Source organism: Syngnathoides biaculeatus, chromosome 17, assembly GCF_019802595.1.
Source record: "Syngnathoides biaculeatus isolate LvHL_M chromosome 17, ASM1980259v1, whole genome shotgun sequence".
NCBI lineage: Eukaryota > Metazoa > Chordata > Actinopteri > Syngnathiformes > Syngnathidae > Syngnathoides > Syngnathoides biaculeatus.
Window position 1 is genome coordinate 12,239,311 of NC_084656.1, and position 21,755 is coordinate 12,261,065.

Genomic DNA, 21,755 nt, shown 5'->3' on the forward strand with positions numbered 1-21,755 from the left:
ATGCTTGTGTTTATATGAGTGACTAAAAAGTGTATTACCTAACTGTAAATAAACTGTTTTGAAGAGATCTTGGCCCCAGGCAAACATTTTCATTTTGTATGTTTACCTTTTTAACAATGTCACAAATTATGTGGTTTGCATGCGGCCTCAGAGTTCTCAGGTCTGGGGTTTGAATCTTGGCGTTTTATTGTTTTCAATATGCAGTTTGTTTCAACATTTTGGCTGCACGTTTCATTTGACGTGGCCCAATTGTAGTAGTTGCACTACCGTATTCGGCCTGAGAGTGAGGGGCGCTGCGTCCATTTTGATTGAGCAGAAAAGAAGAAGAAATAGGCGGAAGTGATCGTCGTCCTTGTCTTCACTATGGTTCCCCCTATAGCTGTGTCGCCGCTCATAAAGGTAAAAATAAGTTATTTTTAAAAAATATATTTTTACACTGCTCGTCTTTTTTAATAGCATTTAATATAGGTCGTCCAGTGGTCAGTTGTTGTTTTTTTCCCCTGCATTAGTGGGTTTGTTAAATCTGTCCTCAGTACTGCAATGACATTGCAGTGTTTTACGGGTAAAGCTATGCGAAACCACACAGAAATACCTTAATAGTATTTCTCATCTTTAGTCGTTAACTACTTTAAGAGGTCCTGTATATGTATTCGGGTTTTTTTTTTTTTTGTTTGTTCTGTTCTGTTCTTACTTTTAAACTCAGGCGGAAGGTCAGAGTGGCCTTCGCCCTATCGTTACAACGGCGGGTGTTTTTGTGTACTTTGGAGGTTTTTTTTTTTTTTTTTTTTTTTTTTTTAAATGGTGTTATTTCTATTATCACAATGGCGTGGGTATTACTTTTCAGACGGCCCGGTGGTCTGCCCTTTTTGTCGGAGTCTTGTACGGCAAACAGAGGTTTGGTAAGTTTAGCAACCAAGTCTCTTGCACTCAAATTATAATGTACATAAAAGTGAAATAAATTTGTACTCAAAGTTTGAATACAATCACTTTTTAAAGATTAAATGCGAGGGTACGAAAGTTAAACACACGTGATCTGTAATTAGGCAGCGAATCTTGCACATCTCACCAAAAAGAGTATACGTACTACTTAGCAAACACTGCTGTATATAATTTTATAGATGCTTATACTCAGCTACTTATTTTGCATTAAAGGGTTGCTTTACAACTATGTACACACAATGGTGCAAGGCTATCAATGGGGTGTAAAGAACGAGTATGCACAGTAAGAATACTTGGTGACATAGCACGAGAATCCTAATCAGTCATCAAATTAATCAACAATATTGACAGTTTCCCAAGGTTTTGTTTTTAAATTGGGTATTGTGAGAAAATAACCGGTTCTGATGTTGTTAATGTATATTCAGAGTACCTGAAGCCCATCGGAGAGGAGGAGCGCAAGTTGGAGGAGGCTGAAAAGAAGGCCAGAGAGGAGCAGGAGCGCATTGCCAAACAATTGGCTGAAGGTAGCGCACAATGATGACATCATGGCTTGACACATGCCTGTCAAATGGCTTTATTTGATGTCAACATTTTCCCCTCAACCCCCCACCCCTCTTTGTGTCTCCACAGCGAATTCAGACACCATCCTCAAGTGAGCTATCACTTACCTGCCGTTATGTTCCGAACTGAATAAAAGCAGATTATTTTTCATATGTGTTGGAGTGTTCATTGCAACGTGTGGGTGTTTGTCCTTCACTTAAAGGGCGGTTGTAATCCCGAGACTTGTTTAGGAGCAATAATCCCAGGATTGAGGTCAGGTGGCAGTTGGAGAAATTGCAGTGTGGACAAAGGCTCCAAGGCCTTGTATCATTACTCAAGTGTCACTAGGAATTCCATTCTCGTTGTGTTATATTATTTCGACACACAACACATTCAAATATATTTGTTCTTTTTTTCCCATAAAAGATAAAAGAGATGATATTGGAATAATTATACTTAAATACCCTCATCTACTCTGACTCATACAATGTGCAGTATACAATATGAAGCCATCGTGACGGCAGTAATTTGGTGATTCATAAAGTACAGTGTTGGCAGATGTTCATATATTTAAAAATGTAAACCAGATTCATTAAAAACTTTTAAGATGGCCAGTCCGTAACACTTTTTTTATATTAAAGATCATTTTATTTACTGCTTGTCTAATGTGGTTTCTTCTTTTCCTTTCGGCTTGTCCTGTTAGGGGTCGCCACAGCGTGTCATCTTTTGCCATTTTAGCCTATCTCCTGCATCTTCCTCTCTAACCCCAACTGCCCTCATGTCTTCCCTCACCACATCCATAAACCTTCTCTTTGGTCTTCCTCTCGCTCTTTTGCCTGGGAGCTCCATCCTCAGCACCCTTCCACCAATATACTCACTCACATGTCCAAACCATCGATGTCTGCTCTCGAACCTTGTCGGCAAAACATCCAACTTTGGCTGTCCCTCTAATGAGCTCGTTTCTAATCGTATCCAACCTGCTTACTCCGAGCGAGAACCTCAACATCTTCATTTCTGCCACCTCAAGTTCTGCTTCCTGTTCTTTCTTCAGTGCCACCGTCTCTAATCCGTACATCATGGCCGGCCTCACCACTGTTTTGTAAACTTTGGCCTTCATCCTAGCAGAGACTCTTCTGTCACATAACACACCAGACACCTTTCGCCAGCTGTTCCAACCTGCTTGGACCCGTTTCTTGATGGTAAATTTGGGGTTTGCATTTGCTACAAACCGTCAATATTCTAAAATGTTTTCCAGTGAATCTATGCAATATGAATTTCAAACCGAGTAAACATTTGTTTTTCAACCAAAGTCAAAGTATTCTGATCATTCCAAGCCTAAAGATTATAATTGGCTGGCAACCATTTGAGGGCCTATCCCACCTCATTAGTAAGTGCTATCAAAAGTCCATGTGAATGGATTGAGAGCTACATAATTGACTTCAGTGTGTGTGTGTGTGTGTGTGTGTGTGTTAAAAAAAAAAAAAAAAAACAGTAATCCATGTTTTTTCACAACAATAGTGTATTTACAAGTTCACTTTTATGCTAGCGTTGACTGGCAACCCAAAAGTCATCTGTACAATTGGGAAACACACACATATACCATATATACAAATACACAATCCAAATTTGCAAATATTTTTTAAGACTACCAGACATTTCTTTTGCTTTCGATTCTCTCTTTGCTTCTTCTTGATAAGCACCAATTTTGCTGCAGAAATATTAGGAGACCAAGATCCCTTTACCTTTTTTTTTTTTTTTCCCCCTCTTCCTTGGCAGTGACTACACCAGTCATCACATTTCCCATGAGTCCTTCAGCACACCGAGCAGGTCTTGGAGCCTCCACCACCGGCATTATCCGCTGATGGACAAAGAAAATGTTACGGGGAAACATATTGCATTTCCGAAATACGGCCATTTGTGAATGATTAGAATCTTGGGGTTGCACCTTTACTGGCTGCGGCCGCCTGCTTTGCAGCCTTCTGGTCCTCGATGACTTTGAGTTTGGCCTCGTATTCTTCTTTTTTGGCGTTCCACTCCTTCCTGTTATTGAGGATTCCGTCTAGCATGGGTTGGATTTGTGGGTGGAAGCGGGAGAACTCCTGTGAGGGAAAGTAAGGTTCATCATTCATTCACGTAAGAGTCATGCAGTGAGCGGTGTGGTTCATTTAATCCGGCAAATAACGCATCACCTTGTAGACAAACGTGCAGACAAAGTCGATGAAACCACATTGGAGCTTGGGGAGCTCTGCTGCTTTGTTCCTGTCCATCATTGGCTGATAAATGCAAAAATTAAAAATAAAAAAGAATAACTGGAAATGCATGCATGGAAACAACTATTGTGCCATCAACTGAGCATCTACCATTGTTAATAATATACTGTATGATGTCCGTGTACCATGTACCACTTTTTTGTCTTATATTTGGCAGGCGGCGTGTTTATTCTGCTTCATGCCAAAGTGCAGTAAAGCATGATTAATTGAGTAGTTGTAATGATGCTGGTGTGTGGGTGAAACTAGTGAATTGATGCTATTATACGTTGTAAAGGAGGGTGTGTTCCAACTATAGAGGGATCATACTCCTCAACCTCCCTGGTAAGGTCTACTCAAGGGTACTGGAGAGGCGGGTCCGTTGGGAAGTCGACTCTCGGATTCAGGAGGAGCAATGTGGTTTTTGTCCTGGCCGTGGAACAGTGGACCAGCTCTCCACAATCGTCAGGATCCTCGAGGGTGCTTGGGAGTTCGCCCAACCAGTCTACATATGTTTTGTGGACTTGGAGAAGGCATTTGACCGTGTCCCTCGGGGAGTCCTGTCAGGGGGTTTTCAGGAGTATGGGGTACCAAACCCCTTGATACGAGCTGTTCGATCGCTGTACGACCGCTGTCGGAGTTTGGTCCGCATTGCCGGCAAAAAGTCGGACTCGTTTCCGTTGAGAGTTGGACTCCGCCAAGGCTGCTCTATGTCACCGATTTTGTTCATAATTTTTAATGGACAGAATTTCTAGCCATAGTGGATGCGTAGAGGGTGTCCGCTTTGATGGGATAAGCATCGCATCTCTACTCTTTGCAAATTATGTGGTTCTGTTGGCTTCATCAAGCCGTGATTTCCAGCTCTTACTGGAGCGATTCGCAGCCGAGTGTAAAGAAGCTGGGATGAGAATCAGCACCTCCAAATCCGAGACTATGGTCCTCAGTCGGAAAAAGATGGGGTGCCCTCTCCAGGTCGGGGATGAGATCCTTCCCCTGAGCAGAGGAGTTCAAGTATCTTGGGGTCTTGTTCACGAGTGAGGGAACAATGTAGTGGGAGATCGACAGACGGATCGGTGCAGCGTCTGCAGTGATGCAAACCTTGTATCGGTCTGTTGTGGTACAGAGGGAGCTAAGTGGAAAGGTGAAGCTCACAATTTACCAGTCAATCTATATTTCTACCCTCACCTATGGGCATGAGCTGTGGTGTCGTGACCGAAAGAATAAGATCCTGGATACAAGCAGCCAAAATGAGTTTCCTTCGCAGGTGTCCGGGCTCTCCCTTAGAGATAGGATGAGAAGTTCAGTCATCCAGGAGGGGCTCAGTGTCGAGCCGCTACTCCTCCGTGTTGAGAGGAGCCAGATGAGGTGGCTAGGGCATCTGATTCGGATGCCTCCCGGATGCCTTCCAGGTGAGGTGTTCTGGGCATGTCCCACCGGAAAGAGACCCCAAGGGTGACCCAGGACACGCTGGAGAAACTATGTTTCTCGGCTGGCTAGGGAACGCCTCGGGATCCCTCCCGAGAGCTGGAAGAAGTGGCTGGGTAAAGGGAAGTCTGGGTATCCCTGCTGAAGCTACTTCCCCGTGACCCGACCCAGAAAAGCGGTAGATAATGGATGGATGGATACGTTGTAAAGTCATTTCACATTTAATCTTACTTGCTTGTGCTCAGCAATCAAATAACTTACAATGGGTTGTTGTTCCAGTACTGTCCTTTCCAGGTCACCTTGCTCCCAAAACTCCGCCGCCACAGACAAGGCAACCTGTGTGATGCAAGCATACAGTGAGTTGTGCATGGCATATGATATATTTACTCACACCTCTTACCTTGCTTTGCACCTCCCACGGCTTGGTAATGGCGGACAAGTCGCAAGCAGTCATCATCATGGCCCTGCAGTGAAAATTGAGTACAGGGCTAAAAGGCCTGGCAGAAACAAGTCTCAGGTGTGCACATGAGTGTACTCACATGACAATCTCTTTCCTGGTTGTTTCTAGAGACATGAAATCAACCCACTTCTTTTCATCTTCGTACGTGTGTGAAAGGTCCACAATCTTCTGGAACATAGTCCTCTTTCTAGCATGCAAGGAAAGCTATTAACATTGATTCCAGTGTGTTCTTTGGATTTAGTAATCTAGCCGTGAGAGAACAGAGAAAGCAAAACGAGAGCTGACTTGAAATAAAGAGCGAGATCAGTGGCGATGATGGCGATGTCTGTGAGGTGGATGACGTGGTCCACTTGTCGCCTGTTCAGGTTCTGGTAGATGTTCAGTGACTATTGGCGAGGAAATAAAGGGAAGGAAGAGCTCTACATTGTCTTTTCATACTCATAGCATGTATGTTTAGTTCATTTTTTGCTACAGTATATTAATGTAAAAATTGATGACTAGGGAAATTATTATTCATATTAAAATGGTTTGGTTAAATGAATGTACAGCCAAACTGTCATAATCTGGAATTTCTTTTTTGTAATATAAGAATAGATCAATTATTTTATTAATAAAGTCTGCCAGTGCTGCAATTAATTCCTTTCACTAACATATTGTGTTGTATTTTTATTCACACGTTAAGGACAGACATCAAAATGGTCAAATGGTGTATGATATTACAATATATTTGAATTTGTTTGCAGCAGTTTTGGAGAACCAGTTGCAGTTAAGTCCTGCTGCCACCTATTAGACGTTAAGGCATTGTAACTTCAGATGTTGCTCTTAAATGTTAAATTTATTGGGGGTTTTGGGGACTAAGAAGGAGGAGGGATCAACAACTTTTGGAGCTGCATACTTTCATTCGACCTTCTTACCTCATCAGACAAGAGAAATTTTCCAAACTCTAGATGGTGACGTTCCAAGATGGAGGAGCCATGAAGCTTGGCGAGTGGGTTGCCTGACCTGTTCATATTTAAACTGCAATTAAAATGATGCCATCTCATCTCAACTACACATCATGGATCTGTTTTCACAATGACAGCGGACAGTTAAATGTTGACCAGTTAGCCCGAAGTCAAAAATGCATGTCTAGTTCTTTAAGCTAGCAGCACTTACTTGACCTGGTACAAGTTGTTGGTCCCTCTGTGGTCAATGTCATGAAGGAAACCTGCTGTAATCATGGCCATGACCTCTAAGTCGGTATAGTACCTCTTGAGCATTCCCGTCTGTCCCAAAAACATACAGTACTCATGAATCCTGCTTGCTTTTTAAAATGAATATCTGCATAAAAATATACCGTCAAGAGCGTGAACATGGTCTGTCCCACGTTGAAGCCGTGGCGCCAGTTGTGGTAAGTGATTCTCCTGTAGCCTTTACTGACAGAGTACATGAAACGAACCAGCACCTGAGAAGAACCAACAGAACCATAATGCTTGGAACTGTTTCATGATACAAGGTTTGTGAGTGTGCAATCACCTCCTGTGGGATTTGGAACTTCTTGACTACGCCAACTTCGTAGTACATCTGGATTCCGCACTTGACCAGTTCCATCTCCGTACAATTGAAATCAGAAAAATGGAACTCGTAGATTTCAAATTTCTTTATCAGAGGAGGAAGGTCTTTTTTCTAAAAATGGGAAAGTCAATGACACCCTGCATTCGAGGCACTTAACGTTCCGTTCTTTAATGTTTTACCAAGATATCAAGAAGCTCGTCTTCTTCGCACTCCCATGGTTCGCAGTCATAGACGTCTATGGTGTTCTGAAATTGTGTACAAAAACCCAAGTTTGTATTCACACTAGCCAAGTCCACACACAAAATCAAAATGAAGTAATGTTGCACTGAATTGAACGTGTTTGTACTGCTAACCATAACTGATACTTTAGGATTATCGCTGAAAAGTATACAAACCGTAACCACCAATAACAACCGTAAGCCTGAACCTCTCACTAGAACCATGAACTAAAAGCCTCGCCTCTAAAGGATGAGGTTTGCGCCATCAGCTATGCTCTGCTTACAACAATGTCCTGACATCTCTCGCCCTAAATATTGTGTCATTCCACAGGATGAGGGGCTACTAACGATCTGTTTTTCCACCAGGGTGGTAAGTAACCAGCTGGTGTTCAGGCTGGTTGTTCACCAACCACGCCTGCCAACAACAACCCTATCAGGACCACCCTCATGAAACACACCTAAGAATGACATAAACAGGGTTGCCCCACTCTTAAAATGTAGAACTGAAGAAGCCTTTTGGATTAAAGATGATCTGCAACAAACAAAAGGAGCCCAGTTGCCTTGATTCCAATTTTGCAGAACGTGGGAAAAGTACTGACCAGGATATTTTGAATTTCATCGTTCCGACATTTAACATGGTAGAGCACCATGTCCTGTGCGATGTCTTTGCGGTTCTCGAGCTTGTTTATCTTGTCGTATGTGTCGGTGTTCAAAGCTGACCAACCCAAGAACTGGGTCAAAGCCTGGAAAACAAGCAGCACCAGAACATCAGGACTAATACAGAAAGTTAAAATAATACAATTTGCGGTAGAGTTGTGAATGTACCACACCTCCATGAGCTGCTCGTCTTGATCGTCAAATGGCTTTCCATCTTTTCTGTTGTAAAAGGTGGCCACACCGACTATCTCTTCCTTTTTGTTGACAATTGGGAGGGAGAGAACATTCTTGATGGTCCATCCACTGCTGTCCAGTGCCTCAGTCTGGATCATCGAAACAAAGCCAACAAAGCCACAGTGTGTTCATTGACTCCCATGTTTCCGGTCTTTTCTTGCACCGCTTTTGATCTCTTACTTGGAACTGAAATGTCTCATCCGCCCCAGCGTTCATGATATTGCAAATCTAAGGAACACGAAACCGAAAGATTGCGTGCTTACACAAACACACATTGATGCACATATTGTTGCAATGACATCAAATGGAACTCACAAAGCCACTTTCAGCAACGTAAGTAGGGAGGCCACTACTCAAGGCCCAGTGATCTGCCGGTGGATTACTGCATGACAAATAAAGTTAGCTTCTTCTACTTCACAGACATTACATTACATGCACTTTTAGATACATTGGCATAAATTCAACCCAGATCATGTGTGTATTCTGTCCCAACGATATTTGCTTAATTTGGGACTCCATTGGGGTACAAATTGTATTTGGCACTGAGTGCGCAGCTACTGAACGGGATGTAACCTGGTGCCCGCTGTCTCGGATGTAAGGTAATCCACAATTTCAGCAAGAAGTATTTGTCAGGAGGAGGAGGAGCAGCAGAAAGATAGGTATGGGGTCACCAGATTCAAATGGCATGGCGGGATCTGGGGAGTCTAAGCGTGTTGAAAAGCTACATCTCCATGAAGAACACTTCAAAGTGTTCTTCAGGCTGGGCAGGGAGCAGTTCCCTTTGTACTTTGACACAATATGTCATCTGTCTTGTGGCCCAGCGCGAATTATTAATTACTGATTCCTCCATGTTCTCCCCCCTGCTCTTTTCCCAGGAGTACTCTGGCAAAATCTGCAATCATCACCATCTTTCCAGCGGAGCGCACAGAGGTATCGTTACTGCGCCGTAATTGTAAAAACTGCTTTTTTGTTGCAGGAGCACAAACACAATGAATCGGCTGGTTCACAGTGAACTCCATTGCGCTCTGTGCAGTGTGAAAGAGCCTTCAAGTTAAAGTGCATTTCATTCCACACGAGGCAGTGGTAAGGAAATGTAGTTTTCAATCAGGTAAGGAGACTTTTTTTGGAGACAATAACAACACATGGAAATTAAAAAAAACAAATTTCACTCTATAATACAATTAATGTTACGTATGTGAAAAAACTCAAAACTGTGGGATGAGCTAACCACACGGTGCTAACTCCAGTAAAGACAATTAATATTTAGTGTTTTGGCAGCGGGGTGGACGACTGCTTAGCAAATCTGCCTCACAGTTTTGAGGACCCAAATTTAGATCCCATCCTCGCCTGTGTGGAGTTTCCATGTTTTCCCCATGCTTCAGAGTATTACGGTTTCCTCCCACATTCCAAAAACATGCATTAATTGGAGACTCTAAATTGCCCATAGGTGTGAATGTGAGCGCGTTTGCAATTGGCTGGCGAACAGTTCAGGGTGAACCCTGCCTCTCGGCTAAAGATAGCTGGGATTATCTCCAGTATGCCCGCGAACCCATTAAGGAAAAGCAGTGTGAAAAATTTGTGCATTTTGTGTTTTGTCAGTTGGCATATTCTGGGCCCTATTTTTTGCAGTGATACTATTTATTAAATAAGAACTCGAAATAAGTTTACTTACGGTATTACTTTGATGTCTTCCTTCCCGTGTAATATATAATCAATTACTTTGTAGAAATTGACTTCCTTGAAAAAAAAGTGGAGAAATGTAAAACTGATTGCTTCGTGTAATCATTTTAATTTGACTTGAAGTGTTGCGAAAAACCAGATGAGTAAGTACCCTTCCGTCAGGAGTTACAGGCCCAGAGTAAGGCGGCTGCTCTCCCATTAAAACTGGCCACACGTCAAAGAACTCCTGAATGACAGAAACAGAGTTATGTGCAGGTAAGAAAAAAAAAAGTTAACACCTGACTGAAGCGTGAAAGAAAGAAAGAAAACTCACCTTTTCCTTGGTCATGTCAAGTAAGCCCACAGAATACCGGTCACAGTTGAGGTAGGCTCGCACCGTGTACAAGGCCTTGTGGAACTGTCGCTCGATGTCGGTCAGCTCTTCAAACACCTTGTTGGCTGACCACAGCAGCAGCTGCCATGCACACACAGTGACAAGCAACCAACCGCTATGTTTATAAAACAAAATTCATCAATTGAAAAGAGGTGCCGACTCCTTGGCTACAACATTAGGTACACCTGATTATCAGCCCCATCAAATATCAGCTTTTATATATAAAGCGTATATCTTTTTTTTTTTTTTAATAACAAATATCAGGCACCACGGTGGATCAGCAGGTAAAGCGTTGTCCTCACAGTTCTGAGGTCCGGGGTTCAATCCTGGACCTGCCTGTGTCGAGTTTGCATGTTCTCCCCATGCCTGCGTGGGTTTTCTTTGGGCGCTCCAGTTTCCTCCCACATCCCAAAAAGATGCAACATTAAATGGAGACTCTAAATTCCCCCTCGGTGTGATTGTGAGTGTGGCTGTTTGTCTCGATGTGCCCTGCAATTGGCTGGCAACCAGCTCAGGGTGTAACCCGCCTCCTGCCCGAAGACCGCTGGGATAGGTTCCTGCATTCCCCGAGACCCTCATGAGGATAAGCGGCAAAGAAAATGGATGGATGGATATCAAATATCATCTCATATCTTCCTTTTCACTTTTACCAAGCTGATAATGCTCAATTTTAGTCACAGTGGAATCAAACAAAAATTACATTCTGTACTATGCTTAAATTATTTACTGACATTGTTTAGCTACATGGCACTGTTTTTACAATACGCAGCTGTGAGATGATTATGAAATTATTGTTGAAATAAACTTGTCTCATAACCCTTGCAGTTATGTTTTTGGAGTTTTTTTGTATTACTAGTTGCTTGTTACCCAAATAGCCTTTTTTAAAATACAACCCAGACTGGTCGCCAGCCAATCACAGGGTGCATCGTCACAAACAACCATTCGTAAGTGGAATCACACCTACGGGCAATTTGAAGTCTTCAGTTAGTATTTTGCATGTGAGCATTTTTTCCTCTGTTTAAAATAACAGTAGCAGCTGGAGTGGGGCTAAAATTTCAAAACATCAATATAATGCAATCCACTTCCACATAATGGCAAATAACCACAGCAATGAACACAATTATTCATATCCATGTGACAATTTCAGTCGCAACTGCGGCCAAATATGGCAGAATGTTTGTATGAAGTGTGTACAATAAAGTCTGACGGTGACTTTCACGGGCGGCAGATGTGACTTCACCTGTCCTTTCCGTGTCTCACAGCTGTGGAGGTAACTCAGGTGGTAGATCTTCAAGTTCAAGGTGGCGATCTTCAGATACTTTAAAAAGAGCTGCGAAAAACAAAGGCTCATCATTACAAATATGAATACAAATATACTGCACTCTCCAAGTATTTGTCTCGCGCACAGGTGTCAAAATCAAAACCTGGGTGTGGGACTTACATCTTCATCCTCATTCGTGAAATGCGGCCCGGTGGTCTTGTTGAGGGCCATGATCACGGCCACCATGTCTTTGCCGTTGAGAATGGGCGTGGCCAGAACATTCCTGGTCTGGTAATCTGTGAGCTCGTCTGCGAATGAGCTGAAGTACTCGTTCTGAAACAGAAAATGCACAATATTAATGTCGTGTCATATGACAACATGTTGTAAAACTTTTATAGACTTATCGTGATCTGCCTATGGTTCAAAACATCTTTTAGCATCAGCAATTACATAATAATACTGACATTTAATATGCTTTCCTAATTTCCATTAAGATTGAAAAATTGTATATTCACTTTCAAGCAAATATTACATTTCCACATATTTCTTATGACTGTAAAGTGTTTTACATATACTAGCACATTTTTAAACATTGATGGCACCGTATCCCACAACAACCAAACAATGATGCAACTTTACATTGTAACTACTTTGTAATTAAATTGTAATAATTGTAATTAAAATCAAGTATCTCCAAAAGTTCCTTTTTGCAACAACAAGAAATGGGATCAAACATCATATAAATATACTGTATACTAATTTGGAGATAATTTTTGGGGAGGATGGACAGCACAGCAAAAAAAGTTTAGGAGAAGCATTTTCTTGGCTAATGGGATTTTCAAACTAATATTCAAAGGGGCTGCTTCATAAAGTACACATTGTAGTTTTTGAGACGATGTACATGATGAATGATCTATGCGGACACCAAACTGCAGCAGTTGGCCAATACTGCTGACTTAATGCGAGGACGGCGTAATCCACTCTCGCAGAGCTGCAAATAAATGGATTACGTGTGCCGATGTGATTACGGCTTTACGTCTTCAAGTGTGGCTGCACGGTTTCATTCAGGCGCCAACTGGGTTGTCTGCACCTAAATGTGTCAATAAAGGGGTCCCGAAGTGATGACCACTGTTTAGCACCTTTAGTTGTCCCTTCTTTGCCTTTTTGTCTTCTAGACCTACTTCATCTTTGTGTTCTCTTTTCTTCTTTTTTGTCAATTTAATATTTGCCTTTTTTCTTCTAAATAGTTCTCATTTGCATTTTGCATGCAAGACTGTACTTTACCTTGTTCTGTTTTTGTCATTACCTATTTTTTTGTATTTACTACTACTATTTACGATTTTTTTCTGTCTTCTCTTTCTTCTCATCTTTGCATCATTCTTCTGCTAATTTTTCTTTGCCTCGTGTTTATTGAGTCTCTATTTTTTTTAATCTACTATCAATTTGGCTTCCTTGACTTAATTTGCACTTTTTCTTCACCTTGTTTTTTGCCTCTTTTTTTAAAATTGTCTTTTCATTTTTTTTAGTTATTTTCTATTCTTTTGTCCTTTAACTAGTTATACTTTTTTTTAACCTAGTTCTTGCCTTTCATCTTTCCTAGTCCTTCTGTGCCAGCCTTTTCTTCTTAACTTAGTTCTCTGCTGTCTTTGCCGTTAATGGCACTGGAGAGAGCATCATTTTGTTGTTGCAATGCATCAGAGGGATCCGTGAGCTGAGTGCCAGGATGAGGCGGCCATATTGCATTCAGCAAAAATAATGTTGTCCATTGTAAACGTGTCGGAAGTACTGCATGACAAGAGTGTAGTGGGTTGAGGATTTGTACGGGTCATTTATGAACTTGGATCCAAAAAAGTTTGAAGGACAACACGTATATTCATGAACATCAGTGAGGATTGTTCTTACCGTGAATGCCTAAAACTTTAATCAAAATATTTTGGAAAATAGGCCATAGAAATTGAGTTTGCTTTGTGTAGATTTGCTGCTACCTGCTGATAGTCCTGTGAACTACAGGCGTTAGTACTTTAGAGTCACAGTAGCTGTACTTCTTACTTCTTTGACATCCTTTACATTCACCGTCTTCTTGGTCAGCGCTACATGACCGACGATCCCCAAGTCCAGCGGGTAGACGATCTCGGAATCGGGCGGCACGATACACTCATCCAGCTCGGACTGCGTGCTGACGTTGAAGAGTCTGGTGGCCAATTCGCCCACGCCGTTCCTCTGCCGGTACATGAACAAGCTGCAGCGGTCGGCGTGGATCAATGCGCTGATTCTCTTGAGGATCTTGAAGACCACTTTTTCCATGTTGATGTTCTCCTGCATGTCTGTGATCAAGTTGTACATGATTCGACTCTCCTCTACCTGGGGGGAAGCCAGAAGAATGTTTCAGATGAGGGTTTGGGTGTGTCTTTTATGGGAGAATAATTTGAGTACCTGGCTGAGTTCCTGAAACTGGCTGAAGTCCACATGTATTTCCTGTAGTCCTGACACTTCAGATATAGTGCTTTGGTTCATCTTCTTGGCAAAGTACTCCTTAGCAAAAGCCGGGTTCCCTTTGAGGAACTTTTCCACATCCTCCTTTTGTACTCCCATCCTTCCTTCTGTGTCCTCTTTACTCAAATGATGGCAGCCTCTCCCGCTTCAAGGCAAGAACGAAGGTCTGAATTTGGCCTTAGCCTGCTTGTGGCTGTGCTACCGCCAACTATTAACAGAGAAAACCTGCCAAAAATCAACCAAAGGCTTTCGCGGGATCCAGGTTTGATCTCTGTCGTAATCCAAAAAGGGGTTGCAAAAAAAAAAAAAAAAAAAAAAAAAAAAAAAAACTGAAGTATAAAGTGCAGGCTAGCAGTAATAATAATCCCCCGTGCGTACTAGTGGGATGAGAGCCCTGAAGAGAAGGCAGAGGGCTGAATGCAAACAATCCTTTTGCCCTCTGCAGATAGTTGTGAAGGTTAGCAGGGGATCTGCCTGGTCAGGTGATCGTGGGGGGGAGGCCCCCAGTGATCTCAGTCAGCACATACGGTATGAATCACACGCATAGCAACCGCTAACTAAAATGCCGCTTGCTAGAAGCTTCCGCCAAGCCAAAAAAGGCCTAAAATTGAATCATCCACCTTACCAACCTTCGGCATTTGTCACTGAATTCTTCAATTACTTCATGAACAGTGAAAGAAAATGTCAGCAATAATCACTATAATTTCAATAATTTAAACACAAAAAGCTCTAAATCTGGCAAATAATTACAAATTTTCAGTGGAATCTCAATGGTCGAACACGGCAATAGGTACTGGCTGATTTCCGATTTGGTCAAATTTGGACGAAAATGTTTCCTGTGTCTTCATGGAAAAACAAAGACAACTATTATAAAACATTTGTTACCGTACTTGCATAATAGTTTGATGTAACGTTTTAGTATTATTAACTGTCATACAAGTGGACAAAATATTTTCAGAAAAATGTTGAAATATTTCATTTCAAGGATAAACATGTACTGCAATGATGAGTTGCCTTTTTAACACTAACCTCAAGTGTAAAAAGAAGTTAAGCTTAAGTTATTAATTGTCAAATATGGACTTGCGACATACAGGCTGTTAACCTTTGCTGTAGATGCAGCAGTTACCTATATTCATATGTTTTTCCTTTGATAAATAAAATGTGCTTATTTTGGGGTCATTCCCATCACTTGTATTTTCAGTTTTGTAATGTAGCATTTTTCATAAATATATAAATATGCCGACATAAAAACAAAGGAATCATAACTGTATAACACAACTCACTTAATGGGCCCATCATATTTTCTATTTGTAAATTTTTACTTTGCCACATTTGTACTGTAGTTTTATTTATTTGTACTTGTCACACTTGTAGGCCTGCCTTTGCAAGCTTATTAAACAAGACCTCCTCGAGCATAAGCCCTATTTAGTGAGGACACTGGCTGATTATCTCGGGCCCCCAACTACCTGTGAGCTCTTTTAAATGCCAGCATACCTGTGTTGCCAATGGCACCGTCGCACCATAAGGCACTGATGGTGGATTGTATAAGCAAGTTTCCAAAAGCACCTTAGAAAAGTTCATACTAATAATCTGTTTGTGCAATAATAAATGAGAACAACACAACCAGATGCATGGGGGAGGAGCTGGTGGAAGAGTTTTCGTATTCATATTGGTGGTGTTAATACCTGTCCAAATCCGTTGAGATGCCTCTCCTGAGTTGGGGATGGACATTTATCGGTATAGAATTATAATGTATGTACCTCCAGTCAATAGTTGCAGTAAAATTAATGACCACCAGATGACAGAAATGTCCATATTTTAGTGCCTTCGTTTTCCTGCCTTTGGTCTCAGATTTTTCCTCTACTTCTTGTGAAAACTTAATGATGCATATAGTTACAGTATTTCCAAAAAATGATTATCTCATAGCAAAAAAATTGCTCATCTAATCTAAGTGTTAGTCTTTCACCAACAGTTGATACGAGGTGTGTTGGAAACGTATCAGAACCGCTGTCACAAAAGATCGATTTCAAACCCAAACTACAAACTTTGACCTTTCCTCTTGGTTGTTATCCAGACGCTCAGCCGGCACGTGACGTCCACAAAGACTTTGCTTTGTTCAGTGTGCAAGAAGAGGCAAGACTTGTGGCAGGTTCAGCGTTCCCTGAGCATCTGACAGTTCCTGGACAAAAAGAACATCCCTGTGCAGAAGCAAAATATTGAACATCATTATTTATTGTTTTACTTTTAAATGCCACTGGGGCCTCCACTCCCTCACAAGGGTTGCGTCAGGAAGGGCATCCAGCGTAAAAATTGTGGCAAACATATATGTGCGTTCATCTGAGATGACACGGTGTGGCGACCCCGAAAGGGACAAGCCGAAAGAAACGTTTTACTTTTAAATGACAGATCTGTCATTAATGCATGTCATAAATCACGTTTGATATGTCTGTATAATATACACTATTACATTACATGAGGTACAAGACTTTCTTTTGAATATTAGCAGTTGTCCAGTGATTTTGTGCCCATGAGCCATTTTAAGACACACAAAACAGGATTAGAGCCCAGTGGAGAAAATAGATCGTCTGACCAGATTGGCTTGTGTGTCGTCTGTCTGAACTAAGGGTTCTTTATGTGGCTAGCTTTAATCGGGTAAAAGAGGCACCCACATGAGCAGACAGTCAGAAGACATTTTTGGAAGGTTCTACTGTCATGCTGTGACATTATGACAGCAGTAATCTCAGGTGACCGAGGTTAATCCGGGAAGTTCATTAGTTTGTTTGTTTCGATCGGCTAAGTACAAACACGTGAGGGCCATTGTAAGAAGATCGTTAAGGAGAGGGAAACAAAAACAATAACATTTTTCTAAAGATTTATGTAAACCTAAAATAAAGTATTATTGACATAGAATTGCAAAAAACATATATACAGTGAAGAAAACAAGTATTTGAACATCCTGCTGTATTGCAAGTTCTCCAACTTAGAAATCATGGAGGGGTCGGAGGTTTTCATCATAGGTGCACTGTGAGAGAGCTCATCTAAAAAGAAAAATCCAGAAATCACAATGTATAATTTTTTAAATGATTTATTTGTGTGATACATCTGCAAATAAGTATTTGAACACCTGTCTATCAGCTAGAATTCTGACCCGAAAGACCTGTTAGTCCGTCTTTAAAAGTCCACCTCCACTCTATGTATTGTCCTGAATCAGATGCACCTGTGTTAGGTCGTTAGCTGCATAAAAACACCTGTCCACCCCATACAATCAGTAAGACTCAAACTTGTAACATGGCCAAGACCAAAGAGCTGTCCAAAGACACCAGAGACAAAATTGTACAACTCTACACGATTGGAAAGGGCTATGGAGAAATTGGCAAGCAGCTTGGTGAAAAAAGGTCCACTGTTGGAGCAATCATTGGAAAATGGAAGAAGCTATACATGACGGTCAATCTCAATCAGAGTGGAGCCTAATGCAAGACATCACCTTGTGGGGTCTCAGTGATCCTTAGAAAGGTGAGGAATAAACGCAGGACTACACGACAGGACTTGGTCAATGACCTGAAAAGAGCTGGGACCACCGTTTCCAAGGTGACTGTTGGTAAGACATTAAGACGTCATGGTTTGAAATCATGCATGGCACGGAAGGTTCTCCCCTGCTTAAACCAGCACATGTCAAGGTCCGTTAAGTTTGCCAATGACCATTTGGATGATACAGAGGAGTCATGGGAGAAAGTTTTGTGGTCAGATCAGACCAAAATTGAACGTTTTGGTCATAATTCCACTAACCGTGTTTGGAGGAAGAGGAATGATGACTTTCATCCCAGAACACCATCCCTACTGTGAAGAATGGGGGTGGTGGCGTCATGTTTTGGGGGTGTCTTTCTGCACATGGGACAGGATGACTGCATTGTATTAAAGAAAGGATGACCGCGGCCATGAATTTTGGGGAACAACCTCTTTCCCTCAGTCAGGGCATTGAAGATGGGTCCTGGCTGGGTCTTTCAAGATGACAATGACCCAAAGCACACAGCCAGAAAAACCAAGGAGTGGCTCCGTACGAAGAATATCAAGGTTCTGGCGTGGCCTAGCTAGTCTCCAGACTTAAACCCAATAGAAAATCTTTCGAGCAAGATGAAACTCCGTGTTTCCCAGCGAGAGCTCAGAAACCTGAAGAAGATCTGTGTGGAGGAGTGGGCCAAAATCCCTCCTGCATTGTGTGCAAACCTGGTGAACAACACTGGTTTTCTCAGGTGTTGAAATACTTATTTGCAGCTGTATCACACAAATAACGAGTTAAAAAAAAAATCATACATTGTGATTTCTGGAATTTTCTTTTTAGATTATCTGTCTCACAGTGGACATGCACCCACGATGAAAATTTCAGACCCCTCCATGAGTTCTAAGTGGGAGAATTTGCAATATAGCAGGGTGTTTTCAAATACTTATTTTCTTCACTGTATATATCACATGCAATATACAGTAGCTACACAGAACAATATAACAAAACAAACACCAATGATCATGTGTCTTCTTTTTAGGAAGAGGAACAGTCTGAAAAGTGTGAATTATGCTTATTGTATTTTGTTATTGTTTTTGCCCCATTTGAACAGATAGAAATTTGCTTGCCATGATATCTGCTCGCCAGAAGATGAAATCCATTATCGACTAGGCCAGTAAGCTGGAGCACAAGGGACTCCTTGTGCCTCACCTGTTCTTTCTGTGAGTGAACCCAAATAATTTACACATCATGTTACATACATTACACTGCATCTGATTCTTCTCATTTTTTTGGAGACAAATATTTCTGTACAGATTTTGCCAGACAAAGAAAAAAAGAGACACGAATCTTGCGGATGGATCATGAAATTGCCCTTCTGTTTGACAAGACTCTTATGCCCCAAAATGTTTGGAAACGTGCATTTGTGAGCTCAATAACTGATTCATCTCGAGATGCAGTAGCGCTGTAGAAAATGTACTCTTACCAAAGTCTTTATTTTGAGCAACACAAACAACAGCAACGGTGCTGATGTTCACACTAACATTGTGGTTCCCACAAAGTTCCACTTTGTGATCTGTTTTTGAATGTTTATGTTTTCAGACTCCGAAATGAAGCTGTTGTGTCAACGGTTGAGCAAAACAAAAGCTTCCTTTCGAAGTTGTAAGCATTGGCTTATGTGTTTAGGACCCCTGACTCGACACTCAAGAGGTCAACATGAGCGCAATGGCAAAATGAGGTTGGACTTGAAAGCCTTTGTGTGTGGAGTTTGTGTGGGGTCCCTCCGATTACTCCTTCCTGGCTTCAACAGTCCAAAAAGACACGTGTGATCGCAGCTACAGTCAGTTACATAAAAGTCAAACTGTTTTTTATGGTAAATCTTTGTCAGGTTTGTACACAAAAGCCAGCTTATGGTGAGCATTTCTTGCCAACAAGATTACCTCTAGATTTAAGCACCTTATTTAGTTCCTGGCAATGAAAGTCAGTCGTAAGCTGGTCTGCGTTTGGCTGTATATAAAGGCGGCAGCGGCAGACAACGGACCCAATCTGATGTTTGGCCATATACACGGACAATTTGCTCATACTTTGAACTAAAAGGTAAGACAGAGACTTTTTTTTACATACAAAGTGTTACCATCAAAGGTAGTAGTTAACCTGTAATGTTTCAGGGGGCAAACAGAATGCAGGAAGAACTTAAAAATACTTTGATATCCAGGGTTTGATTGACTAAAACAAATGTCTCTTCCCAAAATGGGATTGTTGTAACTTTGCGTTTGTTATCCCAGAATGGCATCCACCAAGCTGACCCTCCTCCTGGTCGTGGTGTCCTGCATCGAGAACTGCCTGTCCACCTCGTGCGTGGTCGACAGCTTCACCGTCAAACAGGACTTCGACCCAAAGAGGGTGAGTACATCTTAAGGCGGTCGTCACTGACATTAAAAATCAATCCAAAGCAAGTCTGACACCTTTGACTGATTGATCTGCATTCAGTACTCCGGGAAGTGGTACGCTCTGCAGAAGAAAGATCCGGAGGGCCTGTTCCTGCAGGACAACATCTCTGCGGAGTACACCATTGACGATGACGGCAGCATGACGGCTTCCTCCAAAGGACGCGTCACTCTTTTTGGGTTAGTTAAAGGCATCCAAGTTCTCAGAATTATCCTAGGTCAAGCAACACCAGTAGGTCCTTTGTCCTCCTTTAGAATATTTGAACATCACTTTCGTAAAAAACTGCTGGAACAAGAATTGAATTACTTCAGGATTACAGTTACCAGGACCAGGTCCTGGCAAAAAGTCTACAGTTTGCTATGTGAATTAGTCCATTGTGACCACTAACATGTGGCTCATGGGAGAAGGTCTTCGTCAGAATTATTTCACAGATTTTACTAGATTGTAAAGGATTAAGAAAGCATGGTCAAGTCGTTTTCAACAATGGAATTCTCCACATTTTCCACATTGTAGCTTCTGGGTTGTATGCGCCGACATGGCCGCCCAGTACAGCGTCCCCGACCCCGCCACCCCCGGTAAGATGTTCATGAACTACCAGGGACTGGCCAGTTACCTGTCGAGTGGAGGTGAGTGTCAACAAACATCCCCTTTTACTTCTCCATGCTCTTTCCTAATAGTTTGAAAATCCCAACCCGTTTTAGGCGACAACTACTGGGTGATCGACACCGACTATGACAACTACGCCATCACCTATGCCTGCCGCACCGTCAAGGAGGACGGCAGCTGCGAGGATGGCTATGCCCTGGTGTTCTCCAGGAACCCCCGTGGCCTGCCCCCCGCCATCCAGCGTATTGTGCGCCAGAAGCAGGAGGACATCTGCATGGTTGGACAGTTCCAGCCCGTGCTGCAGTCCGGAGCTTGCTAAGGAAGAGGGAAAATGACAGCAGGGAAGCGAGTGGTGCCACCTGGCCGCAGTTGTTGTGGCTTGAAAGCGAGGGAGGAACTCAATGTTTGCACGGACTGATGTAATAAAAGCATAGAAGCGTGACCATCTTACGTACCCCCGTACCTGAAGTTCCCAAGTTTATCAAGTTGCTCCCTTCTGTGGTCTTTGAATGAATGTAATATTAAATAAAATGTTGTTTTTTTTCTAAAACCACATCTCTGTTTCTGTTTTGTGAATGCATGAAAAGCTGAACTGTGAGGCTTGAAAACATACTGAGCTGCTGATCCCTCCTGATCCTCCGTAAGAACCTGCAGACAAACCCCGCGAGTGAGGGACTTACTAGTGGTCTGATGTTTTCACACTTTAGTCCTATTATGTTAATTCTACTGTAGGCCAGAGGGCAAGGATCATGGTGGTGCTTTTGGATACATACAGAAGTGGAAGGAAGTGGATTTGGTACCTGGGGCCTTACCTGTCTTAATCAACCATTTGAAACAAACAAAAAAACAACAAAAAATCGAGACTTCAAAATCATGAAAAATTAAGCCCTACCGTGAAACTGAAACCCCCCCTGTCATGTACAAGTCTGGACTACGGCCAAGAAGGGTGTGGCCTGGCCACCACTCTGAACGGTTTCATTTATGACACCTGTGGCCGGTCACAGCTGCTTTACATAAGGGACTGTGATTAGACCATTTATTTACGTTGGAGTTTTGTCACTGGTATTTGCCAGTTCGTTGAATATGCTAAGATTATGCCGCCACTGCGCCATAATAGTTCAGTCA

The 21,755-nt window shown here is 42.1% G+C and overlaps 2 protein-coding genes across 3 annotated transcripts; one reads left to right on the plus strand and one right to left on the minus strand.

Annotated features, from left to right (window-relative positions):
- Positions 1-3,157: 3,157 nt before the first annotated feature.
- pde6b (phosphodiesterase 6B, cGMP-specific, rod, beta) lies at positions 3,158-14,537 on the minus strand. The gene is made up of 23 exons (XM_061801211.1): positions 14,021-14,537; positions 13,637-13,948; positions 11,768-11,920; positions 11,567-11,656; positions 10,267-10,407; positions 10,105-10,179; positions 9,946-10,010; positions 8,589-8,655; positions 8,454-8,501; positions 8,213-8,362; positions 7,982-8,125; positions 7,344-7,409; positions 7,126-7,275; positions 6,947-7,054; positions 6,766-6,875; positions 6,525-6,612; positions 5,896-5,996; positions 5,690-5,797; positions 5,551-5,614; positions 5,412-5,486; positions 3,669-3,752; positions 3,425-3,578; positions 3,158-3,337 (listed from the first exon to the last, which is right to left on the minus strand). The coding sequence occupies exons 1-23, from the start codon at positions 14,177-14,179 to the stop codon at positions 3,291-3,293; spliced, it is 2,559 nt and encodes an 852-aa protein (XP_061657195.1). The 5' UTR covers positions 14,180-14,537; the 3' UTR covers positions 3,158-3,290.
- Positions 14,538-19,122: 4,585 nt separating this feature from the next.
- Positions 19,123-20,949, plus strand: rbp4l (retinol binding protein 4, like). 2 transcript variants are annotated; one of them, XM_061801422.1, is made up of 5 exons: positions 19,123-19,673; positions 19,862-19,979; positions 20,067-20,203; positions 20,538-20,650; positions 20,726-20,949. In XM_061801422.1, the coding sequence occupies exons 2-5, from the start codon at positions 19,863-19,865 to the stop codon at positions 20,947-20,949; spliced, it is 591 nt and encodes a 196-aa protein (XP_061657406.1). In that variant the 5' UTR covers positions 19,123-19,673; position 19,862. The 2 variants fall into 2 exon arrangements, with proteins under 2 accessions (XP_061657406.1, XP_061657407.1); XM_061801423.1 differs by lacking the exon at positions 19,123-19,673 and having other exon boundaries at positions 19,776-19,979.
- The last annotated feature ends 806 nt before the right edge of the window (positions 20,950-21,755 follow it).

Coding starts and splice junctions, on each gene's coding strand:
- pde6b (XM_061801211.1), bottom strand. CDS start 14,179: ATGGGAGTACAAAAGGAGGATGTGGAAAAGTTCCTCAAAGGGAACCCG. Junction 10,408..11,566: donor GTGAGACACGGAAAGGACAG/GTGAAGTCACAT, acceptor TGTGCATGGCAG/CTGCTGCTGTGGTCAGCCAA. Junction 7,276..7,343: donor ACGAGCTTCTTGATATCTTG/GTAAAACATTAA, acceptor TCCCATTTTTAG/AAAAAAGACCTTCCTCCTCT.
- rbp4l (XM_061801422.1), top strand. CDS start 19,863: ATGGCATCCACCAAGCTGACCCTCCTCCTGGTCGTGGTGTCCTGCATC. Junction 19,980..20,066: donor AGGACTTCGACCCAAAGAGG/GTGAGTACATCT, acceptor ATCTGCATTCAG/TACTCCGGGAAGTGGTACGC. Junction 20,204..20,537: donor GGACGCGTCACTCTTTTTGG/GTTAGTTAAAGG, acceptor TCCACATTGTAG/CTTCTGGGTTGTATGCGCCG.